At 39.4% G+C, this 25,079-nt stretch overlaps 1 protein-coding gene across 2 annotated transcripts in view; it reads right to left on the minus strand.

Moving 5' to 3' along the window:
- Nucleotides 1-25,079, minus strand: part of ppil4 (peptidylprolyl isomerase (cyclophilin)-like 4) — a 32,222-nt gene that overhangs the window by 1,763 nt on the left and 5,380 nt on the right. The window contains exons 4-12 of one of the 2 annotated variants that reach the window (XM_048530970.2): nt 17,901-18,018; nt 13,761-13,903; nt 13,082-13,178; nt 10,259-10,375; nt 6,529-6,653; nt 4,418-4,484; nt 1,737-1,845; nt 1,333-1,429; nt 100-238 (exon numbers count right to left, since the gene is read on the minus strand). In XM_048530970.2, coding sequence (XP_048386927.1) covers nt 100-238; nt 1,333-1,429; nt 1,737-1,845; nt 4,418-4,484; nt 6,529-6,653; nt 10,259-10,375; nt 13,082-13,178; nt 13,761-13,903; nt 17,901-18,018 — 1,012 coding nt within the window. Of the gene's footprint in view, nt 1-99; nt 239-1,332; nt 1,430-1,736; nt 1,849-4,417; nt 4,485-6,528; nt 6,654-10,258; nt 10,376-13,081; nt 13,179-13,760; nt 13,904-17,900; nt 18,019-25,079 lie in introns of both variants that reach the window. The other variant, XM_048530969.2, reaches the window with a different exon arrangement.

A 25,079-nucleotide genomic window follows, 5' to 3' on the forward strand; every position in this document is an offset into this window, starting at 1 on the left:
ACTAAATACAGGCAGAAGCAAACTAATTAATATTCCGATGTACAATAAAGCCATGACTATAGGCTTAAATATTTATACTTGGTAATCAGTGTTTGCTACCTTACAGTTGGCTGCTTTCCACCTATCACATTCTTCCTCTTCCAAATGTCGACGAGGCCACTTCTCCTTGTGGGGTTTCTTCGAATGCTGGTAACTTCCACTGGGCTCAGCCTCATCCAGTAATAGTTCATATTTAGGGCTATTTTTTAAGTTAAGGGACAATAGCTAGCTAATGTCAGGCTAATGCACTGATGGAGGAAATTATCCAAGTGTCTTCTCATTCCTACAAGTGTCCCTTCTAAATGACCAGCAAGATGTCCCGCAAGACATTGAGAACACAGTTTTATCTGGCGGTGTTTATGATTATAGAATCCCTACAGCATGGAAGCAGCCATTGGGCACCGACCTTCAAGAACATCCCACCCAAATCCACCTCCCTGCAACCCTGCATTTGCTGGAGCTAATCCACCTAACCTGCACATCTTTGGACTGTGGGAACAAACCCATGCAGACAGTCGCCTAAGGCTTGAATCGAGTCCAGTTCCCTGGCATGTTGATGATTGATCTTAGCAATTTGCTAGAGTGAAAAGTGTTGAATCCAACAAATTTTGCAATTGTTCTTCAAATTAAGTCCATTTTTGAAGTTATAACATGAAATCTTGAATATCATTGGCAAAAAATTGCAAAGATATTAAGCCAAGATATTAATTCTATTTTCTCATCTCTTTCTTGCCATCTGTAACTTTCCAGTTCAAATAATTACTCAAATGGCCTCTTAAAGTCTACAACTTACACAGTCTAGTGGTATTGCCATTGAACTGTTAATCCAGAGACCCAGGTAGTATTTTGAGGACCAGGGTACGAATCTCACCATAGCACATGGTGGAACTTGTATTCAATACTTACCTGTAATTAAGTCTGATGATGACCATTAATCCAGTGTCAATTTGTCAGCCTTTAGGGAAGGAAACTTCCATTGTTATGGCCTAGGTATGACTGCATACCCACAGCCATGTGGCGGACTTTTAACTCAGTTCCACTGTGGTCTTCAGATATGGCCAGTCACTAGAAGGGACAAGATCTTCTCTATTTACCCACTTACATCACTCTTTGTTCTCTGTGGAACAGACAAAATAACCAACGTGTTCATTACTGACCTCCCACATTCCTGGTAACCTTCTAACCAGCCCTTTCTGTATCTTTTCTAAAGCATGTGTTTCCAAAAATATCCACAATATGCCAATTGCGCCCCGCTTTAACATGTTTGTGGTTTCTGAACAATTTCAAGGATACTCCTGTTTAGGTTGAACTTTACTCTTCAAGGTAATGTTGGAATGTTTGCTAAGGTCCTTCTCATACTCTTTGAAATCATCTTTGGTGTATTTTGCACCTGCGAGAAGAAAGGCGAAAGAGGAATTTTTTAAAAAAGTGAACAAGAATGTTTCTACAACATCGAATCACAGAATAGTTACAGCAGAGAATATGGCCATTGTCGATGCAAGGACAACTTCTCTAGTCCCATTCCCCCTCTCCACACACAGAGGCTGGCATTGTTAAATCATTTGAAACCCACAACTGTACCTGCGACAACCAGGCAATGACATTTGCAGAAAGTTAGCAACTTTTGTATAGATGGGTGGCCTTTTTGGTTTGCAGTTGTGACGCAGCTTAATATAAAATGCAACCTGAGAACCTACCTTTCCCTTTCCACTGAACCTTTGCTACAGATTGGCTGAAGTCCACGTGTATCCTTCTGTCATCTATCAGCACGTTATCCATCTTAAAGTAAGCATTTTCACAATGCTCCTGCTGTGAAAAAGAAATATATAATGGAGCTGCAGCAGAGTTTTTCAGGATGGTAATGCCTTCTCTTACAAAGCAATCCTGACAATAATACAGGGCACAAGTTTGGTCGCATAGTGAAACAATTATGATGGCTCAGGGCCCCAACAGTGACAGCTTACAGCAAAAGCTCAAGGCTGCTGAGTGATATCTCCCTGATTCAACAGCATGAGCTACTGCTCACTAAAACACAGGAATTTTTCTACACTGATAGCAATGAGGTACCACCACCTCATTATCACTACAGCTTGTTATCAAATAATGACAGTTCATTGTCTCTCTAGCTGATTGCCTTCATAATGTTGCTACATCAGTGATATCTCAGTTCCTGCAACTTGTTGCCTTGAAACAGTAGCTCACTTAACAGACAATACTGTAATGTCCTTACAATAATGCTTGACTGCCCTTCTGACCTGTTGCCCAAATAGTGATTGTTGACTGAACAACAATACCACGGTTCCCTTGCAACTGTGTTGTCCTAGAATTATGGTCTTTATAACATTTTTACATTCAGAAAATGATATTTCTTTATGGTTCTGCTCCAAGCCAGTGGACTTAGTATATTATGATAAATTGTAATACCGCAATCATCAATCTTGACATTCCCAGTAAAGAATCCCACTTTCATACGTGTAGTACAATGAGCTCTAGCAGTGGAATGGAGGCAGGCAATTAATCACAAAACAAGTGTTTCTCTGGCTAAAGAACTCACTGTTTCACAAAAGTCATTTTTGTCACCAATGGTTTGCCCATCTTTATGTTCCACAAAATCTTTAGAAATCACTATAAAACGACTGATTCTTTTATTGTCTGTCAATGCAACTTTGTTTGGAGTCCCTCAATAAGACAGGGACCTGCTCCTTCATATTTTGGGGAATGATTCAGACAGTCCAAGTTTGAAACCACAAAGACTTTTGGAAAAAAATGGAAAGGATGAAGAGCAAACTTGTTACAATTGGATACACTTGGATACAATGAATTTAAACAATTATAGTCCAGCATAAGTGTTTCACTGGACACTGATGTCCACCAATGGTAAAGAACTTGTGCACTAAACCAGACTGAAATTCAATTTTGAGCATGTGCTGCAAAATGTTATAACAGAAACATAAAGCGTGACTGGACAATGTGACCTGTGCAAGGTCACCAAACACTACAGAGAAATTACTAAATTTTGCAACTAACTTGTAATTTTTAAATAAGTGCCTAGAAACTTTCTGAAATGAAAGTAGGCTCACAGAACCAGTTTCCCACTGGACAGAAGTTTCACTGACCCTTCTATTAATATGAGGACTCCTGGTGTGGACTTCACAGTGAATTAATAACACTGATGAGCATCACTATTTGTTATGCAAGTGAACACAGCAGCCAAGTTATTGCAGAACAAGGCCACACAATCAGCTAAGTGAAACAAGTGAGTGTTGTTTTTGTGATGTGGCAATACTCAGTAAAGCAGGAATTTCTGCCCCTACTTCAAGCAGTGCTTTGAGATCTTTTACTTCTGCATAAATGGAATTAACAGCAACTCAAAAAGGATGGGATTTTTGGCAGAGAAACTACCCATCTCGGTGGAGATAAAGCATTTTACTGTCATTATCAATACTAGCTGTAGAAAAAGTCCAATTTATTGAAGTTATTTTCTACATGCAAAATGACAACTATGCAAATTATTTGGGTCTCTCAAATGTCTGTTTTTGAGCAATGACCATTTATATAGGTTTCACTGTTCTTTATATTCACACAAAGTGACATCACTTAGTTGGAAATTCTCATTTATTTTAAATAAGTTCAGATGTTTGGCCATCTCCTTTCTGGTACTGAATGATACTTGAATTTACTCTTGCTTATGTGTTACATTTTGACTACAACCATGGAAACACAGGGTCGGAATTACTTAGGGAGTTTTTCCGAGGTTGTACTGGCCAGTCACCCCACCGCAGTCTGTTCTTCTGGGGTTTCTGCCAACCTGTCACAGTTACAAGTATGGGGTGAATTGTTAGCTGATATTTTGATTCAGAACACAAATTAGGTAAGTATAAAAATCCATTTGTAATAAAATGTAAATCTAAACATTAAAAACTTTATACTAAAAATTTGTATGACTGTAAAGTTTTATTTAAGGGATGCACAGAATATAAACTGCTATTTAACAAGTTTTCCAAAGAATGAGAGGTGCTTTTACAAAATCTTCGGATTCTTGAGGGGCTTGATAGGGTAAATGCTGAGAGGATGTTTCCCCTTGTGAGAGTGTTGAGGACCGAGATTCATAGTCTCAGAATTAAGAGGTACCTTATCTGACACTGAGATTAGGAGGAATTTCTTCTGAGGGTTGAATTTCTTGAACTCCTTGCCATAGAGGATGCGAGGACAAATTCTGTGTGTACACTTTAAGGACGAGATCAGTTGGAATCAAGCGTTATGGGGAAAAGGCAGGAAAGTGGACTTGAGTGTCAGATCAGCCATGATCCTAGTGAATCATGGAACAGGTGCAAGGTATCAAACAGCCTACTCCTGTTCTTATTTCTTGTAGTCTTACCTTCTCAAACTCAATGAAGGCATAGCAGAGAGATTCTCCAGTCTTCCAGTCTCTAATTATTTCACAACTGTTGAACAGATATTGGAACAATTCACTTCACTAAGAAAACGTTTAACAAAAGACAGTTTTATTCCTGTATTTACCACTTTTACATTGCTTATAAACTGAGTCACTTTCTCATCCTGCCAAACATTCAAAAGGCAAACTGCAGGACACCAAACGGCTGCTCAGCCACTTCAGAAAAAAGTTTGTCAGATCACCTCCTTCCATCACACTGTTTTTCTTTGACTAAAAGTAACTCTTGACCCATACTGATGGTGAGTTCTGCTCGGAAGTGAATTAGCAAACCACTTCTGTCGAGGGTTATTAGGGATGGGCAGGTCTTTCACTATAAAGCAATTTTGGGCAAACTATGATTTTGTGCAACATGCTATATTAGTGCTATTTTTAATAACGTAAACATACAAATGAACCATCACACTGATGACATTTACTGCATTTGCTACAGAATATCCAACTTGACTTTCTCTCTCAGCCACAATATTTAAGTGGCTGTTACATTAGGATTGATGGGAACCATCCCCAGACACTTCAGGACATAATGTAAGACTTAGTTAGGGCTGTCACACCAAACTAAACTTTCTCATTGATTATCAATGCCCAGCATATATGCTATATGACTCCTTCATAATCTAGGCTTTTGTGATTGCAGTTAAACACTGCATTCATAAGCAAAAGTTCCCACATCTGAACTAATGGTAGAAAGGTCATTATGAAACTTGAATATAACTGGACCTAAGGTAATACTCGAAGAAACACCAGCCATAATGGTGTCGAGTTTATACAAGTGACATCCTTCCATCACAGCATCTTCCCTTGTATCAGACATGACTTGAGTTTCTGCAGAGTCTTCCCCTAACTAGGGCATCAAGGAACCTTAATAAATTGATTTAATTTGTTCAGGGGCAGTCATTTAAAATTTAAATATGAAATTCAACTTGTAGAATGTTGCAACGGAGCAGAATGCCTTGGTGGATAGCAAGATATTGATGAGTCAATGTCCTGCGATAACATTGACAACATTTTCTGTTACTTTGCTTTATTGGTGTTAAGTGAGTTGGTAGTATGGCCAATTATTTAAGTCTCTCACTGATCAGGTTCAGTCTTAAAAATAAGTCAGCAAAGTTCCGTGGCTCATCAAAGAAGCAAAAGTTACTGGCAAATGGTTTAGATTTTTAAAAAAAACATGTGTTTCTATCTTTTAAAAAACACAAACACTGAAGTCTGAGGAGAAACAAAGAAAATGAAAACTGCAGAATATTAATTAAGTGGTACTTTGGCCAAGTAAGAGTTTAACCCATGAAAAATGATACGACGTAGGTAGTTCTAAAGAGTGTGCCTAAAGTTATTTGCTGACACTAAGGTGTCTTCCTGGAACACTCGTTAGCCAGCAGAATTCCCTTTGCTGGAGACAGTGAGGTAGATTACAACAAATAGGACTCCTCTGTACGTAGTAAAGATGACTTCTGATGGATTTTCAGTTCACTAGACTTTGTTTAGAGGAATTGCAAGCAAGGAATAGGAAGCACTGAGCTGTTGCTCTTTCAAAGGGTCAAATTATTTTTCACCGAGTTTAAAAATGCAGTTATTTCACCCACAAACTAAAATGTGATCCCTCTCAGGTTCTCCAGACTGCATTATTTCATCCAACCTCCATATTCCTCTCGGGTGCAACATTGTTATGTTGTACCCACCTTTTCCTTAATCACATTTTGAAAAAGTTCCAACATATTTTTATAAAGACCCACATGACAGTTTAAAAAAAATTGAGTCAGAACGCATCATACCACTTGAAATTTAGGCTAGGTGGGTCTTTGACATGTCCTGATGTGATACATAGGTCACTATCTAGTGGCCTGTACAGTTTAATCCTTGTCATATTTTGCTATTCATTTCATAGACTATTCGGTTTACTGAACCACTTAAGGAGATAGTTAAGAGTCAACTGAACATCAGCATTTTAAGTCCCATTTAAAATACTAACTAGTTCATGTCATAAAGTATAATCAACAGATTCACAAAAGGCACCCGTTTATTCACAAAAGAACTACCTCTTGATTGGTCCAAATCTTGAGAAAATGACCTCCAAGTCTTCATCTGTGGTGACTGGATTGAGTTTACAAACGAACAGCACATTTTCAGGTGGCTTTATTTCTGCATCTGGTAGATCTCCAACCTATAAAAATTAAGACTGGGGTTTCATAAGCAGTTATTCTGGAAAAATAACATATCCATAATATCTCAACAGCATGGTTAATTTTAACTTATACTAATAGATGGATTAATCAGTGGGTTTTTTCAAAGCAGTATCATTCTCATCTACCTCTTCTGGTGACTTAGCATAAGTTAAACTTTTTTAATGTAACATATGGTACTTGGTGAATTTCATATCATTCCCCTTTTTCCTTCAAGATCATTGTTAAAACACAATTTGTGACTATTCTTTCGATCACCCTGTCCTAATATTTCCTTCCTTGGTCAGCAAACACAGGCACCCTGGTTATATATGTAGAAACACTAACCTGGATGTTTTGATTTCACTCGTTTGTACATGTCTTTCATACATCCTTCTGATGAATGTATGTTCAGTGCCTTCTACAGGTAAAAGATCTTCACATTTTCAAAGACTATTCCCCATATTTAATATATATTAATTAAATTCTATTTTAAAGATCAATAATACAAGCCTTGCTTGCTTTTTGTGGAGCTGGATGAACACAGCAGGCCAAGCAGCATCCTAGGAGCACAAAAGCTGACGCCTCGGGCCTAGACCCTGAGGCGTCAGCTTTTGTGCCCCTAGGAGGCTGCTTGGCTTGCTGTGTTCATCCTGCTCCACACTTTGTTATCTCGGATTCTCCAGCATCTGCAGTTCCAATTATCTCTTGCTTGCTTCTTGTGTTCATTTGTCAAATGTAAACAGCTTACGTACAGGAAATTTGCTTAATAGCCTTAATAGTGCAGCTTTAAAATATTTTACATACTTTTATCTGATAGTCATGTGTAACTTATTTTAAGCAACATTCTCTAAATTAAGTATAGTAACAAAACAAAAATAATACCCATATAAACAATCTTTTAGAAAATACAGTGAAGTAGCATGGAAAAATTCTTCCAGTTTAAAAAACATGTCAACAGAAGTTTAACCATTTCCTTTCATGTGTATAACCATGAACATAAAAGCCACTGACAGACCATTCAGTCCCTCTAGTTTATTCTGCTATTATGCAATTAATACGTAGGAGTTTGACAGATTTTAGTCAACAAGTGTGTCTCGGGGTAAGACGATAGATTGGGAAGGAGCAGATGATGTAGTAATTCACCCATTATCCTCATGAATGACACAGCGGGATCATAAAGATAATTGGTGAATGAAGGGCTGCAGATGTTGTTTACATGTATTTGAGCATTTTACAAGGTTCCTCATGATAGCCTGATCCAGAAGTTTACACCACATGGGATCCAGTGAGCTGGTAAGTCGGATACAAAATTGGCTTGGATCTTGAAGATAGAGGGTAGCATTTTGTGATTGGAGATCTGTGACCATTAGTGTTCCACAGGGATCAGTGTTGGGACCTCTTATTTGTAAGACACATAAATCATTTGGATAAAAATGTAGGTGGTCTGATTACTAAGTTTGCAGGCAGCACAAAATTTGGAGGAGTTTTGGATAGTGAGGAAGGTTGTCAAAGGATACAGCAGGATATAGATTGGAAAAATGGGCAGAGAAATTGCAGATGGAGCTTAATCCAGACAAATGTGAGGTGATGAGTTTTGGGACGTCAAATGCAAGATGAAAATACACAGTAGACTACAGGACCCTGAGGAGCATTTATATACAGCAGAATCTTCAGGATAAGTTCACAGCTCCCTGGAAATGGCAACACAGTGGATAAGGTGGTAGAAGTAGTGTATAACACACTTGCCTTCGTCGCTCAGGGCACGGAGTATAAAAGTTGTCATGTTGCAGCTGCATACAACTTTAGTTAGCCCAATTTTGGAGTATTGAGTACAGTTCTTGTCACCACATTTAGGAAGGTGGTGGATGATCTGGGAGTGGTCCAGAAGACGTTTACCAGAATGTTGCCTGGATTGGAGTATCTGAGCTTATAAAGAGACGGTGGACAAACTTAGATTGTTTTCAATAGAGCATTGGAGGCTGACAGGTGACCTGATAAAGTGTGTAAAATTATGACACATATGGATAGGGCAGACAATCAAAGTCTTTTTCCCAGGTTGGAAGTGTCAAATACTAGGAGGGGGGGCATAGGTTTAAGGTGAGAGGAGAAAAGTTTAAAAGGAGATATGTGAGGCAACTTTTCTTCTACATAGAAGATAGTAGATGCCTCGATCAAGCTGCCGGCAGAGAAGCAGCAGATAGGACATCAATGTTTAAGAGGAATTTCAACATACACAAAGGGGCAGGGAATAAGGAATATGGAGCAGGCAGATGGGATTAGTTTAGAAAAGCATCTTGACTGAAGTGCCTGTTCCCATGCTATACTGTAGTTCTATGATCCCACTCTGTTTTTATTTGATTTATTATTGTCACGTACGTAGTTTCTTGTGTATCTTTAACTTCATTTAACTATCTTGTTTTTGTAATCCTTAGAATATTTCCCAAAACTTTATTAATTTTAACAGCTATTTTGGGGAAATATTCCAGATTTCTAATATCTCTGTGAAAAGCACTTATTTACTGGCTTCAACATGAATAGTCCAACTCTAACTTAAAGGTTATGTCCTTGGTTCTCTCCTGTCCCAGAAAAGAAAGGAGTTTCTCCCCAATCAAATCATTTAGTCACTTTGAACACTTGGATTAGATCACTCATTAATCTGCATATAATGAGGAAAGACTATTAACACTCTTAAACCCCACCATCATTCTGCTGAATCTTGACTGCACCTTCTCGGGCCAATAAATCCCACCAGAATATTGAGTGTCAAGTAGGACGTAAGTGAAAACATGGCAATACTCATCTATCACATGACTTTCACATATTCTGTATTGTCCGATGCCAATATTAGCGTTTCTATCAAGTAGTTTGGCAAATATATTCCAAACTAAAGTATTCACTCGGGGGCGGGGGGGGGGGGGGGAGGTACAAGACTAATGCTGCAGTGCTGCACTGAAGAAATGTTAACACTGTCAATAATATCAACTTCCAATTACAGATGCTTCCCTGAGCAAAGGATTCAATGGGTCTATTTTGAAAAATTAGAAAAGCATTTTCTTCAGTATCCTGACCAAGAATTATCCTCCAGCAATACAATTAACACATTATATGGCCAGTAACTCTGCTTTTTATGGATTCTACCAGTGTGGAAATTTCCTACATTTCAACAATGAATACCCTTTGTTCACTGACTGTGAAGCACTTTAAAATGTCCTGAGTTTGTGTGAAAGGCACCATATAACTGCAGGTCTTGTTTCTATTTACTATATGCTTAGACCATCTATATTTTTCAATCTGAATTTCACATTTACGAGTATTAAATGTCACCTATTATCCATCTATCAACTGCATAACTGATCTCAATTTTCCTACGCATCTTTTGGTTCACGTGACCTTCAGTGTTCTCAGATGCTCTCACAGTAACGTCACACTGCTGCAAAAACAAAATACTTCTCTAGTCAATTCTGGTAGGTGAATAACAACGGGGAGAATAAATATTTGTCTTCACATCTGTTGGTTAGAAAGCACTGAATAGTTTGGAACGCATTGTCTGTACTTCCCAAAACAAATTAAAGCTCTGTAACAAGTTTGTGATTAGTTTCTTTACCATTTCCAGCAATATTGCTTTAGTTTTTGCTTCTTTCTCTGCTAGCACCTCTTCAATTTCGTCTGCGGTTTTTCCTTTGGTATCATCTATTTCTTCATCAGCTCCTATTCTGCCACTCTAAACAAAATTTTATTAAAAAAATTTAAATCAATAGTATTGTTAGCAGTGAAGAATACTGAAAGCATACCAGGTAGTTTTAACTCCAACATTAGGACATGAATTAACCCGAGCACTTTCAGTAATGTGCTGTTTAAGTATGTTGTTTGCCACTTTGTTCATGATGTTCCATACTTGTTTAACATGTTTCAACTTAACCTTATTCATCAATCATGCTCATTTTTGCTTCTAGTACATTTATTTTATATTTGTGTCTGCACTGCAATTCAACTCAACCCAATTGCAATTAATACAGACCTACAAATTAGAAATGTAGGCCATTTGATTTGTTTCATCCTTTTACTTACCTCCTTCTCCCAGGTTTAGCATTATCTTTGAATGTAATCAATGTGTATTGCGCCTCAGAAACAATGAAATGGATTAAGAACAGAGAAAATTACATTCTCTAACCAAATGAACAACGCTCAAAATTGTTCCAGAAGCACCAATATAAACAATTATTCACTATGGCCATGCTAAATTAACCACGGAGTTCAGAAACGTGTAGGTTTGGTGCATTAGCCATGAGATTTGCAGGGTTACAGGGATAGGGTAGGCAGATGGGTCTAGGTAGGATGCCCTTTGGAGGGTCATTATGGATTTGTTAGGCCAAATCGCCTGTTTCCACATGAAGGATTTTATGATTCAATAAAAGGTGATTAGGTAGTCTTCACTACCCCACCTCATCAGGCCTGTCGCACTAGAAGCCTTGCATGCTTCTCAGAATGGTCTTGATATGGGCAAAATCTATTTGCTGAGATGCATTAATCATTCTCATCAGGTCAGTTTAAGTTTACTCCTCCTCCATGAATCTCAACTCAAACAAAGGTCCTTCCCTGCATATCTTTAGAACACTTCTGTTTGGAGTTTTCCTTTAAATTGAAATGGTTTCAATAACACAGTTTGTGCTACAAAGATAACAGAATTCTCACAACTGGTGAAGTTAGAATCAACGCTGACTAAGTTGTCATGTAAAAATTGAACACGTTCACAGGAAAACAGAAGAAAGGCCAAAAAGGCAATTTGATTGCTTTAAGGATTTTAAAGGGACTGGACACTATTTCACTTTGTCCAGAACAGTATAACCGAGAACGTTGGGTCTGCTTGAATGGAGTCAATTCAAAAGTAACATGTGGAAACCTTATTTTAGTGAGCAACTGTTCAAACTACAGAACAGGGCCCTTAGTCAAATAGTTAGCATTCATTAATTTATATGAAAATTTCCTAAGTTTTCTTCCAGAAAATTTCAGAATTTTTGACAAATGATATATAGATAATTTGACATGACATGGTAAGAGTGCGCGCTTGAGAAGAAGAGTGACCTTTGATGGCTTTCAAAGTTCCTCACTATTGGGTGAATCATCTTCCATTCAAGTCCACTTTAGACTAATCGATTGCTATAATTAGTCAACAACTCCATTCTTCATGTGTTATGTGATAAAACACAAACTAAATGAGCATTTTTCTTTTTGACACAGCAATTATTCCTCTATCTAATGCTTCCATAAGTTAGAAAAAAAGTATCATTCGGCATCTTGGACTACTTCATCGCAACCTCTCCTCATTTGTAAATAACTCTACAATACAACGACTACATTACTTTTGATGGTTTGCAAAAGTCAGAGCAACTGAGCCACCAGAGGGGCAGTTTGTAACATTAGATATAAATGTACTCACACAAAATGGCAGTTACTCTAATTTGTAATATAATAAAGTGTGAAGCAGGATGAACACAGCAGGCCAAGCAGCGGCTCCCGAGATGCTGCTTGGCCTGCTGTGTTCATCCAGCTTCACATTTTGTTATCTTGGATTCTCCAGTATCTGCAGTTCCCATTATCTCTGACTCTAATTTGTAATCTTGTTTTTAAGACTTTTGGAAGTTTAGCTTTCAAAGAAGTAAAAAAGCCAAAATATTCAAAAACTATTGAAAATAGAGTTGTGCTGACAGAAGTAACAGTAACTTACTGAAAATTATCTACAGGCACACAGAATTATGTCCACTGTTATAATGAAAAATGTCTGTGTAAGTATACCACTTAATCTCGTTAACTAGCACAAGCACCGAACACCACTGAAAGTTAGCATTGTGGCAATGTCACTGGAGTAGTAATCAAGGTATCCAACTTACGCTATATCGATATAGGTACAAGTCCCGCCACAGCAGGTGGAAGACTGTGAATTCAATTAATAATGAATAATTCTAGAATTGAAAGCCAGTCTCAGTAAGGATGACCAGAAAATAACCACTGATAATTTTTTTTAATACTATCTAATTCCTTAATGTCCTTCAAAGAAGAAAGTCTGTTGTCCTTGCACGGTATAGCTGAGCAAAGGCAATACATGCTGGTCTGGAAAGAAAAGGAAATAAAAGTCTGGAAATTTTATAAATGTTGCCTCGCAAATATAGAAATGGAGATTTATTATAAAAATTTAAGTTAAGGATATTAAAAGCGTTATTGGTGTCCTGATCCAATTATCCTACACCTTCTAACCTCATCTGAGTACCACGTGATTTGCATTTTCTTTGCCATGTGACATCAATGTCTATTATACGTGTATGTTCTATTTGGCCTCAATATATATGAACATAGGTCAGTTGAAAAGGATGCATGAAAGTATTTTTTTCCAATGTCAATGGATGCAGAACATGTCTCAGTAAATACTCACATCAAGCTGTTCTTTGGTGGGCTCTGGTGAGCGATCCGGGATTTGCAAACCTGGGGGATCATCAAATGGATCATCCAGAATTACTGTATGAGTTATCCTAATATTAAAGAGATATTTACTTTAAAAACATAAAAACTTGATAAGTCTGAATTCACAAAACAGGAATCAGATATTTCTTATAATAACAGTATAAGTGGACATCACATCAATTATCATTAGAGCTTCATATTTTAGAAAAAAACCTCAAATGATAAACTGTTCAAGTACGAGTAATTATGTGCTCATTTTAAAAACAAATAACAGGTTGTTGAACACAGCATAATGCAATGACAAATGTGTCATGAAACTACCCAGTGCTTCTTGGAACGATGATTGGTCTCAGTAGTCAGTCACCAGACATATTCACAAGAGGTGAAGTAAAAATCAAAATGAAACTAAAATTATGTTTTTTCCTGTAACCCACAATATACAAATCAAAATTAAAGCTACACGTGGTTCTATCTTCTTTGGAACTCAAGTTTCCAAATGATAAGATTAATACTATGCCATTCATACTGTTTACCTCGCATTAATTCAAGTGTTTTATTTAATAGCTTAAAAAGGTACAACATAAAAACTAGATATTGTCAATGTGTCATTTGTTACATGTTTTTTATCTATATAATTTAGAAGCACAGACCTGATATCTTGATATGGACAGAAATCCTTGTCAACAAAGGCCTCATTGATCTTCACCAGGACATCCATGCCTTCAGTCACCTCACCAAATACTGTGTGTACACCATCAAGGTAATCCACATTTTCTCCTACTGTGATCAAAAACTGGATGGAGTCAGGGAGGGGAAATAAGAACAACAGTTGGATAAGAGAAACAAAACTAGAAATAAGTGAATTTGAAAAGTTAGATGACTTTACTTGTCTTCATTCTCCCCGTTATACAACATGGACACAAAAGCCACATTGAACTGGTTCCAGAAAAACTTTGTGCTGATTACATAATAGGATTACTATCACAATGCCAGGTTGGATTGTGGCATATGTTTCCTGCTGAGAACCTACATCACAAAAACAATTTACACCTTCATACTAATATCTGTTAACATCACCTTAAACCATATAAGCAAACTAAACAAACCAGGTGGTGGACTCCAGCAAATGGAGGGAGCCTACATATGCTTTCTGAACTCTGAAGATCCTATAAAATACGTAACCTTTCTTCATCATTCATGTCCTTCTCACATATTGTGCATTTGTCAAGAGTTCACATGGTCTAGTGTGGATGAGGATTGCCGTCTGATTTAGATGTCTAACTAAAAGAATCCTTTGTGAACATGATATAATATTGTATCTTTGCAATTATTTATGTTACAAGGACATGGTATACATGATTACAGATACTTTCATGAGGACTTGGTCTTAAGTAGGAGTCCTTCAGAACCCTTAGTTATTCTTATCCAGTTCCTCAAATCACAGTGGCTAGTGCCTATGGCACTCTCAGTAATAACCCTTTCAGTCTTGAATCCAAGAATGCTGAGAGTGAATTTGAAAGAAGACAGCTGTAAAATTAAGAGCTGCAAACCATACTACCAGAAAGGTTTTAAACAAAGGTGCAACAGCAAAATATATAAGGTCTACTAAATTAATTGCAAACACTTCACACTGCTTTCTTTTCAATACTGTCAACAGAAAGCCAGGAAGCAGCTGTTTGAAACCATTGTAATGACCAATGATCAAGACTGATCATAGTTTCAAATAGTTAATGAAACACGGTAAGTGTGCTTTACACCACTTTTCATGCATTACCTCCTCTAAGATGGGTCTCAAACTGACATGGGACATAGCTCACAGTATAAAGCCTATGAGATAGGAAGTGCAGGAGATGCGTGTTATAGACAGAGTACCGTAGCCAGACGAAAACAATCACAAAACACAATCCCCAAAATATTAGGGGGAAAAAAAAATGCAGATCCTGTTTGGAAAAGTGCTGAGTGGGGGTTTCCTGAACTGATTCAATACCTGAAACAATGGGGCAACAGCAACCTACAGAGAAATAAACAGATAGATTGAAGGACTCGATCATGTGACTACAGAGAACATCCTGTCAATTCTTGCAACTTCAGTTGTTTTTAGGTTTGGATTGCCATGCATTTTGAATTTATAGGCAGTTTGAATACATATTATGGATCCTTCAGGGTTACACTTAGAGTCTAAATGGATGTGAATCAAAACCAAAACAACCTTAGCCCTAATTTAAGACTCATCCACAAGTGAGGCAAAGTCCCATGAACAACAAAAATGTGACAGTTGGCAGACAAATTACTGGTTTACTACCTTATCTGGAGTGTAGAAGCTTCCTACAATGTAGCTTCTCAGAGTTTTACCTGATGTCAGGTTAAATTATGTGCTCAAATCCTAGAGTGCAGTATGACTTAAGAAGTGAGGGTGCTGTATAAACTTTGCTAACATCACCAGCCCAATACTGTCTCAGAAGTATTAACCCTACAGAGCAAAAATAACAACTACCCAAATAAATTTTATTCATTCCTATATGTTGAGAAGTTGGAAAAGAAATGTGTTACTCCCATATTGCTTTTCCAACTACTCAACAAAAGGAAATGGATAAAAATGATACAGGTAAATTGTGTCATTATGAAGTGACCTTAAAAAGCTGATCTACTGTGACTAGTGATGTGCTGCAAAGTTTGATCCTGGGTCCACTATGGTTTGTCATTTATATAAACAATTTGATTAACAAATTAGGAGGCATGGTTAATAAGTTTGCTGATGACACTAGAATTAATGGTACAGTGGACAATGAAGAAATAAGTTTAAGCGTACAACGGGATGATGATGAAGAACTGGGAAGCATGCCAAAGAACAGCAGATGGGGTTTAATAGAGATAAATACGAGATATTTGTTTTAAGACAGATCAGGGCAGGACTTACATAGTTAACGGTGGCATCAGAGGTAGACAGGTTGGTGACGAAGGCATTTGGCAGGCTTGCCTCTTTGACCACAGCACTGAGTACAGGAGTTGGAATGTCATGTTACAGCTGTACAAGACATTGGTAAGACCACATTCGGAATATGCATACAATTCTGATTTACCTGCTGTAGGAAGGACATTGTTAAACTATTAAAAGATCTACAAGGATGTTGCTGAGACTGGAAGGTTTGAGTTATAAGGAGAGCCTGGGTAGGCTGGGACTCTTTGCTCTTGAGCACTGGAGGGTGGTGGTGCCAAAGGGAACATAGGTTTAATGCGAGACAGGAAAGATTGACAAGGGACGTGATGGGCAACTTTTTCACACAAAGGGTGGTGCATCTTTGGAACAATCTGCCAGAGGAAGTGGTAGAGGCAGGTACATATACAACATTTAAAAGACATTTGGACAGGTACATGGATATGGAAGGCTTAAATGGATATGAGCAAAACACTGGGAAACCTGGTTGGGATGGATGATTTCAGCCAAAGGACCCGTTTCCGTACTGTATACCTCTACAACTCTAAAATGAACAAAATGCAAGTTTCTTGGCAACCTCACTGCTGTAAGTTAATTATTTCAGAAGTAAAATAGCACTTTCTGGCATCAGTCTGTACCATTCAATTTCGATGCAACAAAACAAAATGTCAGTGACCTGCTGTGTAAGTTCTGTCAAGCATTTGAAGACTTCGGCTGAGGAGTCAATCAGTTGACTGGGGAACGGGGACATGCCACAGCAGATCTAACACCTCAGCCAACCCTGGAAACCAAATTGTTATGGCAAGCTCACGCACAGATGGGTCTGACACCAGAATGAAAAACATGAGACTGAATGAAGTCATGAAACCTGAAGAAAATGTGATAATCATTGGGAATTTGGGAGCATAAAGAATTTTTGAACAAAATTCAGCTTTGATTCTAATTCTTTACACTAGCTATATATTTTTAAAATTTTCAACCTTTCACTTCATTGTATTACAATGATTAATTTAGCCAAATTTTTAAACTTGATAAAACCTCATATTGTTAAAAATAATCAAATTAAAAAGTGTGTCTGTCTACAGTAGGATCCATTTCTTTCTCTTTGTAACAAACAAAATATCACCACAATCTAGTCATAAGTTTAGGCCAAAGTTAAAGTATTTTTATCTTCTCCCCAGTAATCATAATGCAGTTTAATGACACACAGCTGTGTGCCTGCATGGTTTGGATGATGCACGGCTATATCAATGATCCAAAGAAAAAAACAAACATAACAAATTAAGTATATGTATAAATTTGGGCAATTATATATTTAGAACTTAAGATCATAGGCTCCATGCTAATATCCCTTGTCACTGACACTTCAATTTTAATCAAGAATGCATGGGAAGTGCTTTCTTCTCTTAGCCATTTGTTCATAAAGGCCTTACGTTACCAGCTTGTGTTACAAACTTACTCAACAAACAAGACTCAATCAGAGTCTGAATTGAATTTGATGGGTCAATCACTTTCTATACTGACTGATAACCATCGGCACAGTTAAGTCAACGGGAAGCTTAGAGATCAGGTCTTAAGGTAACAAGGGACATTTACAGACATATAAGTGCATCATATTTATGGCCTCTCATTTCTTAAATAGTTTGTTGTTAGGCTAAAATTCACCAAAAAGGGAACATTACAATGAGAGGACTTCACTGATAAAATACTGCCATAATAAATAAGATTTCCTCGACTTATCCAATTTGTAAATATGGTGAAATTATTCCTTGAAAATGAATGACTATAATATTAGACACATATATAGCCGTAAACATGTGGAGGTCATAAAAACAGGTGCTGAGTGTCAACCAACCTGAGATGCATGCTGATCATTGCCATTATTCACCATGGATACAGTTCCCTTTCTCTTATGTTTAATTCGGGGTACTTTTTCTGCCTCAAAAAATCTTGCCTGATCTCCATAGAGCTTACTGTGGGAAAAGGAAAACAAAATGTTCATCAGAACTGGCAAAACCAGCTCAAAATCAGCTGTACTTCACCATGGAGCAGACAAAAAGGGTACATCCCTAGGATGCTCGGCACACTCGCCTTCATTGATCAGAACACTGAGTATGAGTTGTGGCTGTAAATGACATTGGTGAGGCCAGTTTTAGAATGCTGTGTACACTTCTGGTTGCTGTTCTATGGGAAAGACGTTGTTAAATTTGAGACGGTGCAAAGTAGATTTAGTAGGACGTTGCCAGGACTGGAGGATTCCAGTTATAGGGAGAGGCTGAAAAAGATTAGATTAGATTCCCTACAGTGTGAAAACAAGCCCTTTGGCCCAGCAAGTCCACACACCCACTTTGAAGCATCCCACCCAGACCCATCCCCCATAACCCACACACCCCCGAACACTACGGGCAATTTAGCATGGCCAATCCACCTAGCCTGCACATCTTTGGATTGTGGGAGGAAATCGGAGCACCTGGAAAAAACCCACGCAGACATGGGGAGAATGTGCAAACTCCGCATAAACAGTTACCCGAGGCTGGAATTGAACCCAGGTCCCTGCGCTGTGAGGCTGCACTGCTAACCTCTGAGCCACCGTGCTGCCCTGGGGCTTTTTCCCCCCTGCAGCTTCAGAGGCTAAAGATTGACAGTATAGAGGTTTATAAAATCACCAGTCATGGATAGGGTAAATAACCAAGTTCTTCTACCTAGAGTGGGGGAGTCCAAAACTAGAGGGCATAGATTTAAGATGAGAAGGAAAGACTTAAGGAGGAGTGCAGGTGTAAGTGTTTCCATGCAGAAGTGGAGCATCTATGGGACAAGCTGCCAGAGGTGGTAGAGGAAGTGGGTAAAATGACAAAATTGAAAAAGCATCTTGATTGGTATATCACGAGAAAGGGTTTTACAGGGATATTGGTCAGATTGAGACATCTGGCCAGCACGGACAAGTTGGACCAAAGGGTCTGTCTCTCTGCTACCTCTATGCTGAATGACTCCAGTCATTGAATCATATGTTTTTCTCAAGCAATGATAAACCACAAGGAAAATAAGCAGTGCAACCTACGAACTTCTCTGGCAAAAACACATTTGGTCCAGAAAAATTCCATTTTCGACCCACCAATTAGAAAACTGAATAGGGAGATGTAGGATGAACACTACTATTAGTAATATTAAACCCAGAAAGAGGCAGAAAGCAGAAAAAGGTGAATAAAAGGCTCAGAATAACATGAAATTGAAAGTCAAGTTAAAATGATCCACAGCAGAATAGATAACAATCAGATAAAGTACGGCATCAAACAGATGAGACTAAACTGCCAAAATGACCAGTTATGTAAAATCATTGTCATTTCTGGATTGAAAGAGGTCAAAGGTTTACAGTAGAAATGTTAATTTAACTCTGGTGCAACAAAGATGTCTCTGGTCACCCATTTCCATTGCACATAAAATAACTCTATTTTGAATAGGAAAACGAGGGTTTTCACTGTGTCCTAGCCAATGCTTTTCCTACATAGATTAAATCCAAATTACTGAGGTAACGCACACTTTCAGATCCAAATCGTTGCCTCGAGTTATGGACAGTGATGGTGGAGACATGATTTCTTTCTGCTGCATACTAGTCCGAATTCTCCCTCTCTTTTTAACTGCCTGACATTAGCATATGTTGGTGGGATTTGCAAGGTCATAGGCAACCTGTTTGGCCACATTATTAAAGCACATTCCTGGGCTATTAAAAAACTCTTGGATAAAGTGCTCGAATCAGGCTTCTGGCTCAGAGCCAGGGATGCTACCAAGGTGGCCAGAAAAGTCCTTTAACATTTAGTCAAATGCATATATTTTTCAGGGGACTGTGGACTGCAATTACATTTTAAATTAATAAAATATCTGCTGAATGCACAATTTATGATTTTTTTAAAAATGTAATGGCCCCTGTAATCCTACTGCATTCAGTTTTCAGTGTGTATGAAGGACCCACTGGAGATTATTACTAAAGAACAGCTGTAACTGCATTCTTTCCACTGGTCCTGTGGTGTGGATCTTCCTTAGAGTTTGGTATTCGTTTTGGGGTATTTGATACAGGTAATGGGAAACTGGACAGGAAATTACAATAGTTGGTAAAGAATAAAAAGGGAGATCCAGGGTTTCTCATACTATAAAACCAAAATGTTACTGACTAAAACCAAAATGTTACTACAGAACTTTCCTTCAGGTGCAAGAGGTATCCTTGACTGACTTACAGGATAACAGAATTGGCAAAGGAATTAAAGCTAGAATTTTCTGTAAAAGCCAAGAATGCAGAGGCAATTAAGATAATAGCACTGCATTTGGGAAATACCAGAGGAATCAGGGACATCAAGGCATAAATCAACCAACTTAGCAAGAATTCCAAACAAATCTTCTCAAAACTCGCTAATTTCAAACTAGTTAAAGCAGCTCAAAGATGAAAAAGGACCAAAGCAGTATGAAATAAAGTTGATGGAACTTGAACAAACAGTTAGTATGTTTTATGCAAGAGAAAAGAGATCTAATTTGATGAGAGTGAAGCTGTTTGCTTTGGTAGGAAAAACAGTTGGCAGAATATTATTTAAATTGTGCTGGATTGTGAAATATTGATGTACAAAGGGAACCGGGCATCCTTGCACACTGGTCACTGAAAGCAAGCATACAAGTGCAACAAACAGGTGTGAAGGCAAATGGTATGTCGGCCTTCATTCTAATACAGTTTGAGTACAGGGCCTTGATGAGACCATACCCTAAGTACACTGTGCAGTTTTGGTTTCTTGATCCAAGGAAAATAACTGCTACTGTAGGAGGTGCAAAGTTTTACGAGACCAATTCCTAGGTTGGCAGATTTGGCAAAATTGGGTCAACTGGGTCTAGATTCAGTGGAGTTTAAAAGAATTGGAGGGGGTCTCATTAAACGTATAAAATTCTCACAGGACTCAACAGACTGGACAAAAGAGTGATGATTCGCCTGGCCAGAGCTCGAGAATAACATCTCAAAATATAGGGTAGGCCATTTCAGACTGAAATGAGGAGAAATTACTTCACTCAAGAGTGGTGAAACTGGAATTCTTTCCAACAGAAGGTTGTGGAAGCAGATTTTCTAGAGGCCAAAAGAGTCAAGGGATGCGGGGAAAGAGTGGGACTACGGCAGAGATCAACCTTGAGCATGTCGAATGACAAAGCGGGCTCAATGAACTGAATGGTCCAATCCTCTCCTATTTTCTATGTTTTAATTCCAGGAAAAGATAATACCAGCTTTCAAGGTTACAGATTTTAAAAAATCTCAGACGAAGAGGAGGATTATGATGAGGAAAAACCTGAACCCAACCTTAAGTCCAGAAAGTAGATGTTTAAATGTGAATGTGCCATCTTAAAAATTGAAGAAAAAGGGGGTGGAGGCATTCTTCATTCATTTGAGGAAGTAGCCAAAGTGACCAAACAAACACTTGACACTGCCCGTGCAGCTGAGCAGGTAGAACCCATGAGATGTATGCATCACTCCCAGAAGAAATTTATATGGATTATTAGACAGTAAAGACTGACTATTCGGGATGTGTACAGGCAAACATTTTGAACCGGGGGAAATAACTGGCACTGAATTTGAAATGGTAAAGCAGAGTCATTTTGACGGATAGATATGACATTAGAAGTGAATGCCTCTCATGCCAGTACATTATTTCTTAAATATAGGGACTAAAACAGTACACAACAGCTTCAGCAATATCTTGTACAATTGTAACAAGACTTCACTTCTATTAAACTCCATCCGCTCGCAATAAAGGCCAAAATGCCATTTGTCTTAATTACATGCATGCTAATGTTTGTGTTTCATGCACAAGAACACCCAGATCCCTCTGTGCTGCATTTTTTGTGGAGTTTTGTTCTATTTAATTAGTCTACCTTTTGATTCTTACAACTAAAGTAGAATATTCCTACTTCTCACTTTCCTGCATTAAATTCCATCTGTCATGTTTTAGCCCACTTACTCACCCTATCTATATCCCCTCTCAGATTCCTTGTGCTCCCATCTCAATATGCCCTTGCACCTCTTTTGTATCATCAGCATGTTCAGATACATTACACCCCGTCCCCTCCTCCAAATTGTTACTGATCCTTGTGGCATTTCCCTAGTCTTTCCTATTTAACAAAAGCCCATTAATCTCAACTCTGTCTTCACAGAATCCCAACAGTGTGGAAGCAGATTATTCTACCCATTGTGTCCACACTTACCCTCCAAACAGCATCTCAACCAGACCCACCCCAGACCTGTAACCCTGCATTTTCTATTGCTAATCCACCCAGCCTGAACATCCCTGGATACCACAGACAATTTAGCATGGCCAGTCTATCTGACCTACACATCTACGGACCATGGGAGAAAACCCACGAGAAGAATATGGAAACTCTGCACAGTCGCCCAAGACTATTAGGAAAAACAAATTTTCCTTCAGAGTACACTTAAAGCCAAATGTTTACAAATTGAATTAATGAAGAGTATACATCTGTTCCTTTGCAGAATCCAATTAGAGTGTAACTTAATGTCCAAAACAATGACAAGGGCTGTTCAGAAATGACCGGTGGCTAGGATCAATTTACTCCAGCATAATAATGCGAGAGCAACAAAAGTTGGAGCTACTCTGACAAACACAAAATCTAAGTGAACTCAAAGAGACAGGACAGTTTGCAAGCTTCAGGTACATTTCCTTCATATGACCAGAACAATGTTGAAGCATAGCCCGGCATATGGTCCCACTCAACCGTTACCATCAAGACCGTGGATCAATCCTGGTTCAATGGAGAGAGCAGGAGGGCATGCCAGAAGCAGCACCAATACTGAAGACTTGTGCTCCTGAACTTGCCACTCCCGTAGCCAAGCTGTTCCAGTACAGTTACAGCACTGGTATCTACCCGAAAATACAGAAATTGGCCAAGCAAGTCCTGTACACAAAAAGCAGGACAAATCCAACCCGGCCAATTACCGTCCGATCAGTCTACACTCAATCATCAGTGAAGTGATCCAAGTTGTCATCAACAGTGCTATTAAGCAGCAGCTGCACAGAAATAACCTGCTCAGTGACACCCAGTGCGGGTTCCACCAGGGCCACTCAGCTCCTGACTTCATTATAGCCTTGGTTCAAACAAGGACAAAAGAGCTGAATTCCAGAGGTGAGAGGAGTGTGACAGCCCATGATATCAAGGCTGCATTCGACCGAGTGTGGCATCATTCAGCCCTAGCAAAACTGGAATCAATGGGTATCAGGGAGCAAACTCTCCAGTGGTTAGAGTCATACCTGTCACATAGGAAGATGGTTGAGGTTGTTGGTGGTCAATCATCTCAGCTCCAGGACATCTCTGCAGGAGTTCCTCAGGGTAGTGTCCTAGGCCCAACCATCTTCAGCTGCTTCATCAATGACCTTCTCTCCATAAGGTCAGAACTGGTGATGTTTGCCAATGATTGCACAATGTTCAGCACCATTCGTGACTCCTCAGGATACTGAAGCAGGCCACGTTCACGTGCAACAAGATCTGGACAATACACGGGCTTGAGCTGACAAGTCGCAAGTGACATTCGCACCAGACAAATGCCAATAACAGACAATCTGACCACTATGCCTTGACAATCAATGGTGTTATCATCACTGAATCTCCCACTATCGACATCCTAGGGAATACCACTGACCAGAAACTCAACTTGACTCACTACACTAACAGTGGCTACAAGAGCAGGCCAGAAAGTAGAAATACTGCAGTAAGTAACTCATTGACTCCTCAAAGCCTGTCTGCCATCTACAAGGCACAAGTCAGGAGGGTGATAGAATACTCCCCACTTACCTGGATGAGTGCAGCCCCAACAGCACTCGAAGCTTGACACCATCCAGGAGAATGCAGCCCACTTGATTAGCACTACATCCACAAGCATCCACCCCCTCCATCACTGACGCTCAACAGCAGCAGTTTGTACCATCTCCAAGATGCATTGCAGAAATTCACCAAAGATCCTTAGACTGCACCTTCCAAACCCATGACCACTTCCATCTAGAAGGACAAGGGCGTCAGACATATGGGAATACCACCACCCCCAAGTTCCCCTCCAAGTCACTCACCATCCTGACTTGGAAATATATCACGGCTGGGTCAAAATCCTGGAATTCCCAAATAGCATTGTGGGTCAACCCACAGCAGGAGGACTGCAGTGGTTCAAGAAGGCAGCTCACCACCAGCTTAAGGGCAACTAGAGATGGGCAAGAAATGCTGGCCAATCAGCAACACCCACATCCCACAAATGAATAGAAAAAAAATACCCAAAATTCATGACCAGGGTCAATGAAACACCACAAGCAGGTATTAATGTATCCAAGATAATAAAATGTGAGGCTGGATGAACACAGCAGGCCAAGCAGCATCTCAGGAGCACAAAAGCTGACGTTTCGGGCCTAGACCCTTCAGAGAGGGGGATGGGGTGAGGGTTCTGGAATAAATAGGGAGAGAGGGGGAGGCGAACCGCAGATGGAGAGAAAAGAAGATAGGTGGAGAGAGTATAGGTGGGGAGGTAGGGAGGGGATAGGTCAGTCCAGGGAAGACGGACAGGTCAACGAGGTGGGATGAGGTTAGTAGGTAGGAGATGGGGGTGCGGCTTGGGGTGGGAGGAAGGGATGGGTGGGAGGAAGAACAGGTTAGGGAGGCAGAGACAGGTTGGACTGGTCTTGGGATGCAGTGGGTGGAGGGGAAGAGCTGGGCTGGTTGTGTGGTGCAGTGGGGGGAGGGGGCGAACTGGGCTGGTTCAGGGATGCGGTGGGGGAAGGGGAGATTTTGAAGCTCGAGAAGTCCACATTGATACCATTAGGCTGCAGGGTTCCCAAGCGGAATATGAGTTGCTGTTCCTGCAACCTTCGGGTGGCATCATTGTGGCACTGCAGGAGGCCCCACCTATACTCTCTCCACCTATCTTCTTTTCTCTCCATCTTCGGTCTGCCTTCCCCTCTCTCCCTATTTATTCCAGAACCCTCACCCCATCCCCCTCTCTGATGAAGGGTCT

Source organism: Stegostoma tigrinum, chromosome 4 (assembly GCF_030684315.1).
Source record: "Stegostoma tigrinum isolate sSteTig4 chromosome 4, sSteTig4.hap1, whole genome shotgun sequence".
Taxonomy (NCBI): Eukaryota; Metazoa; Chordata; class Chondrichthyes; order Orectolobiformes; family Stegostomatidae; genus Stegostoma; species Stegostoma tigrinum.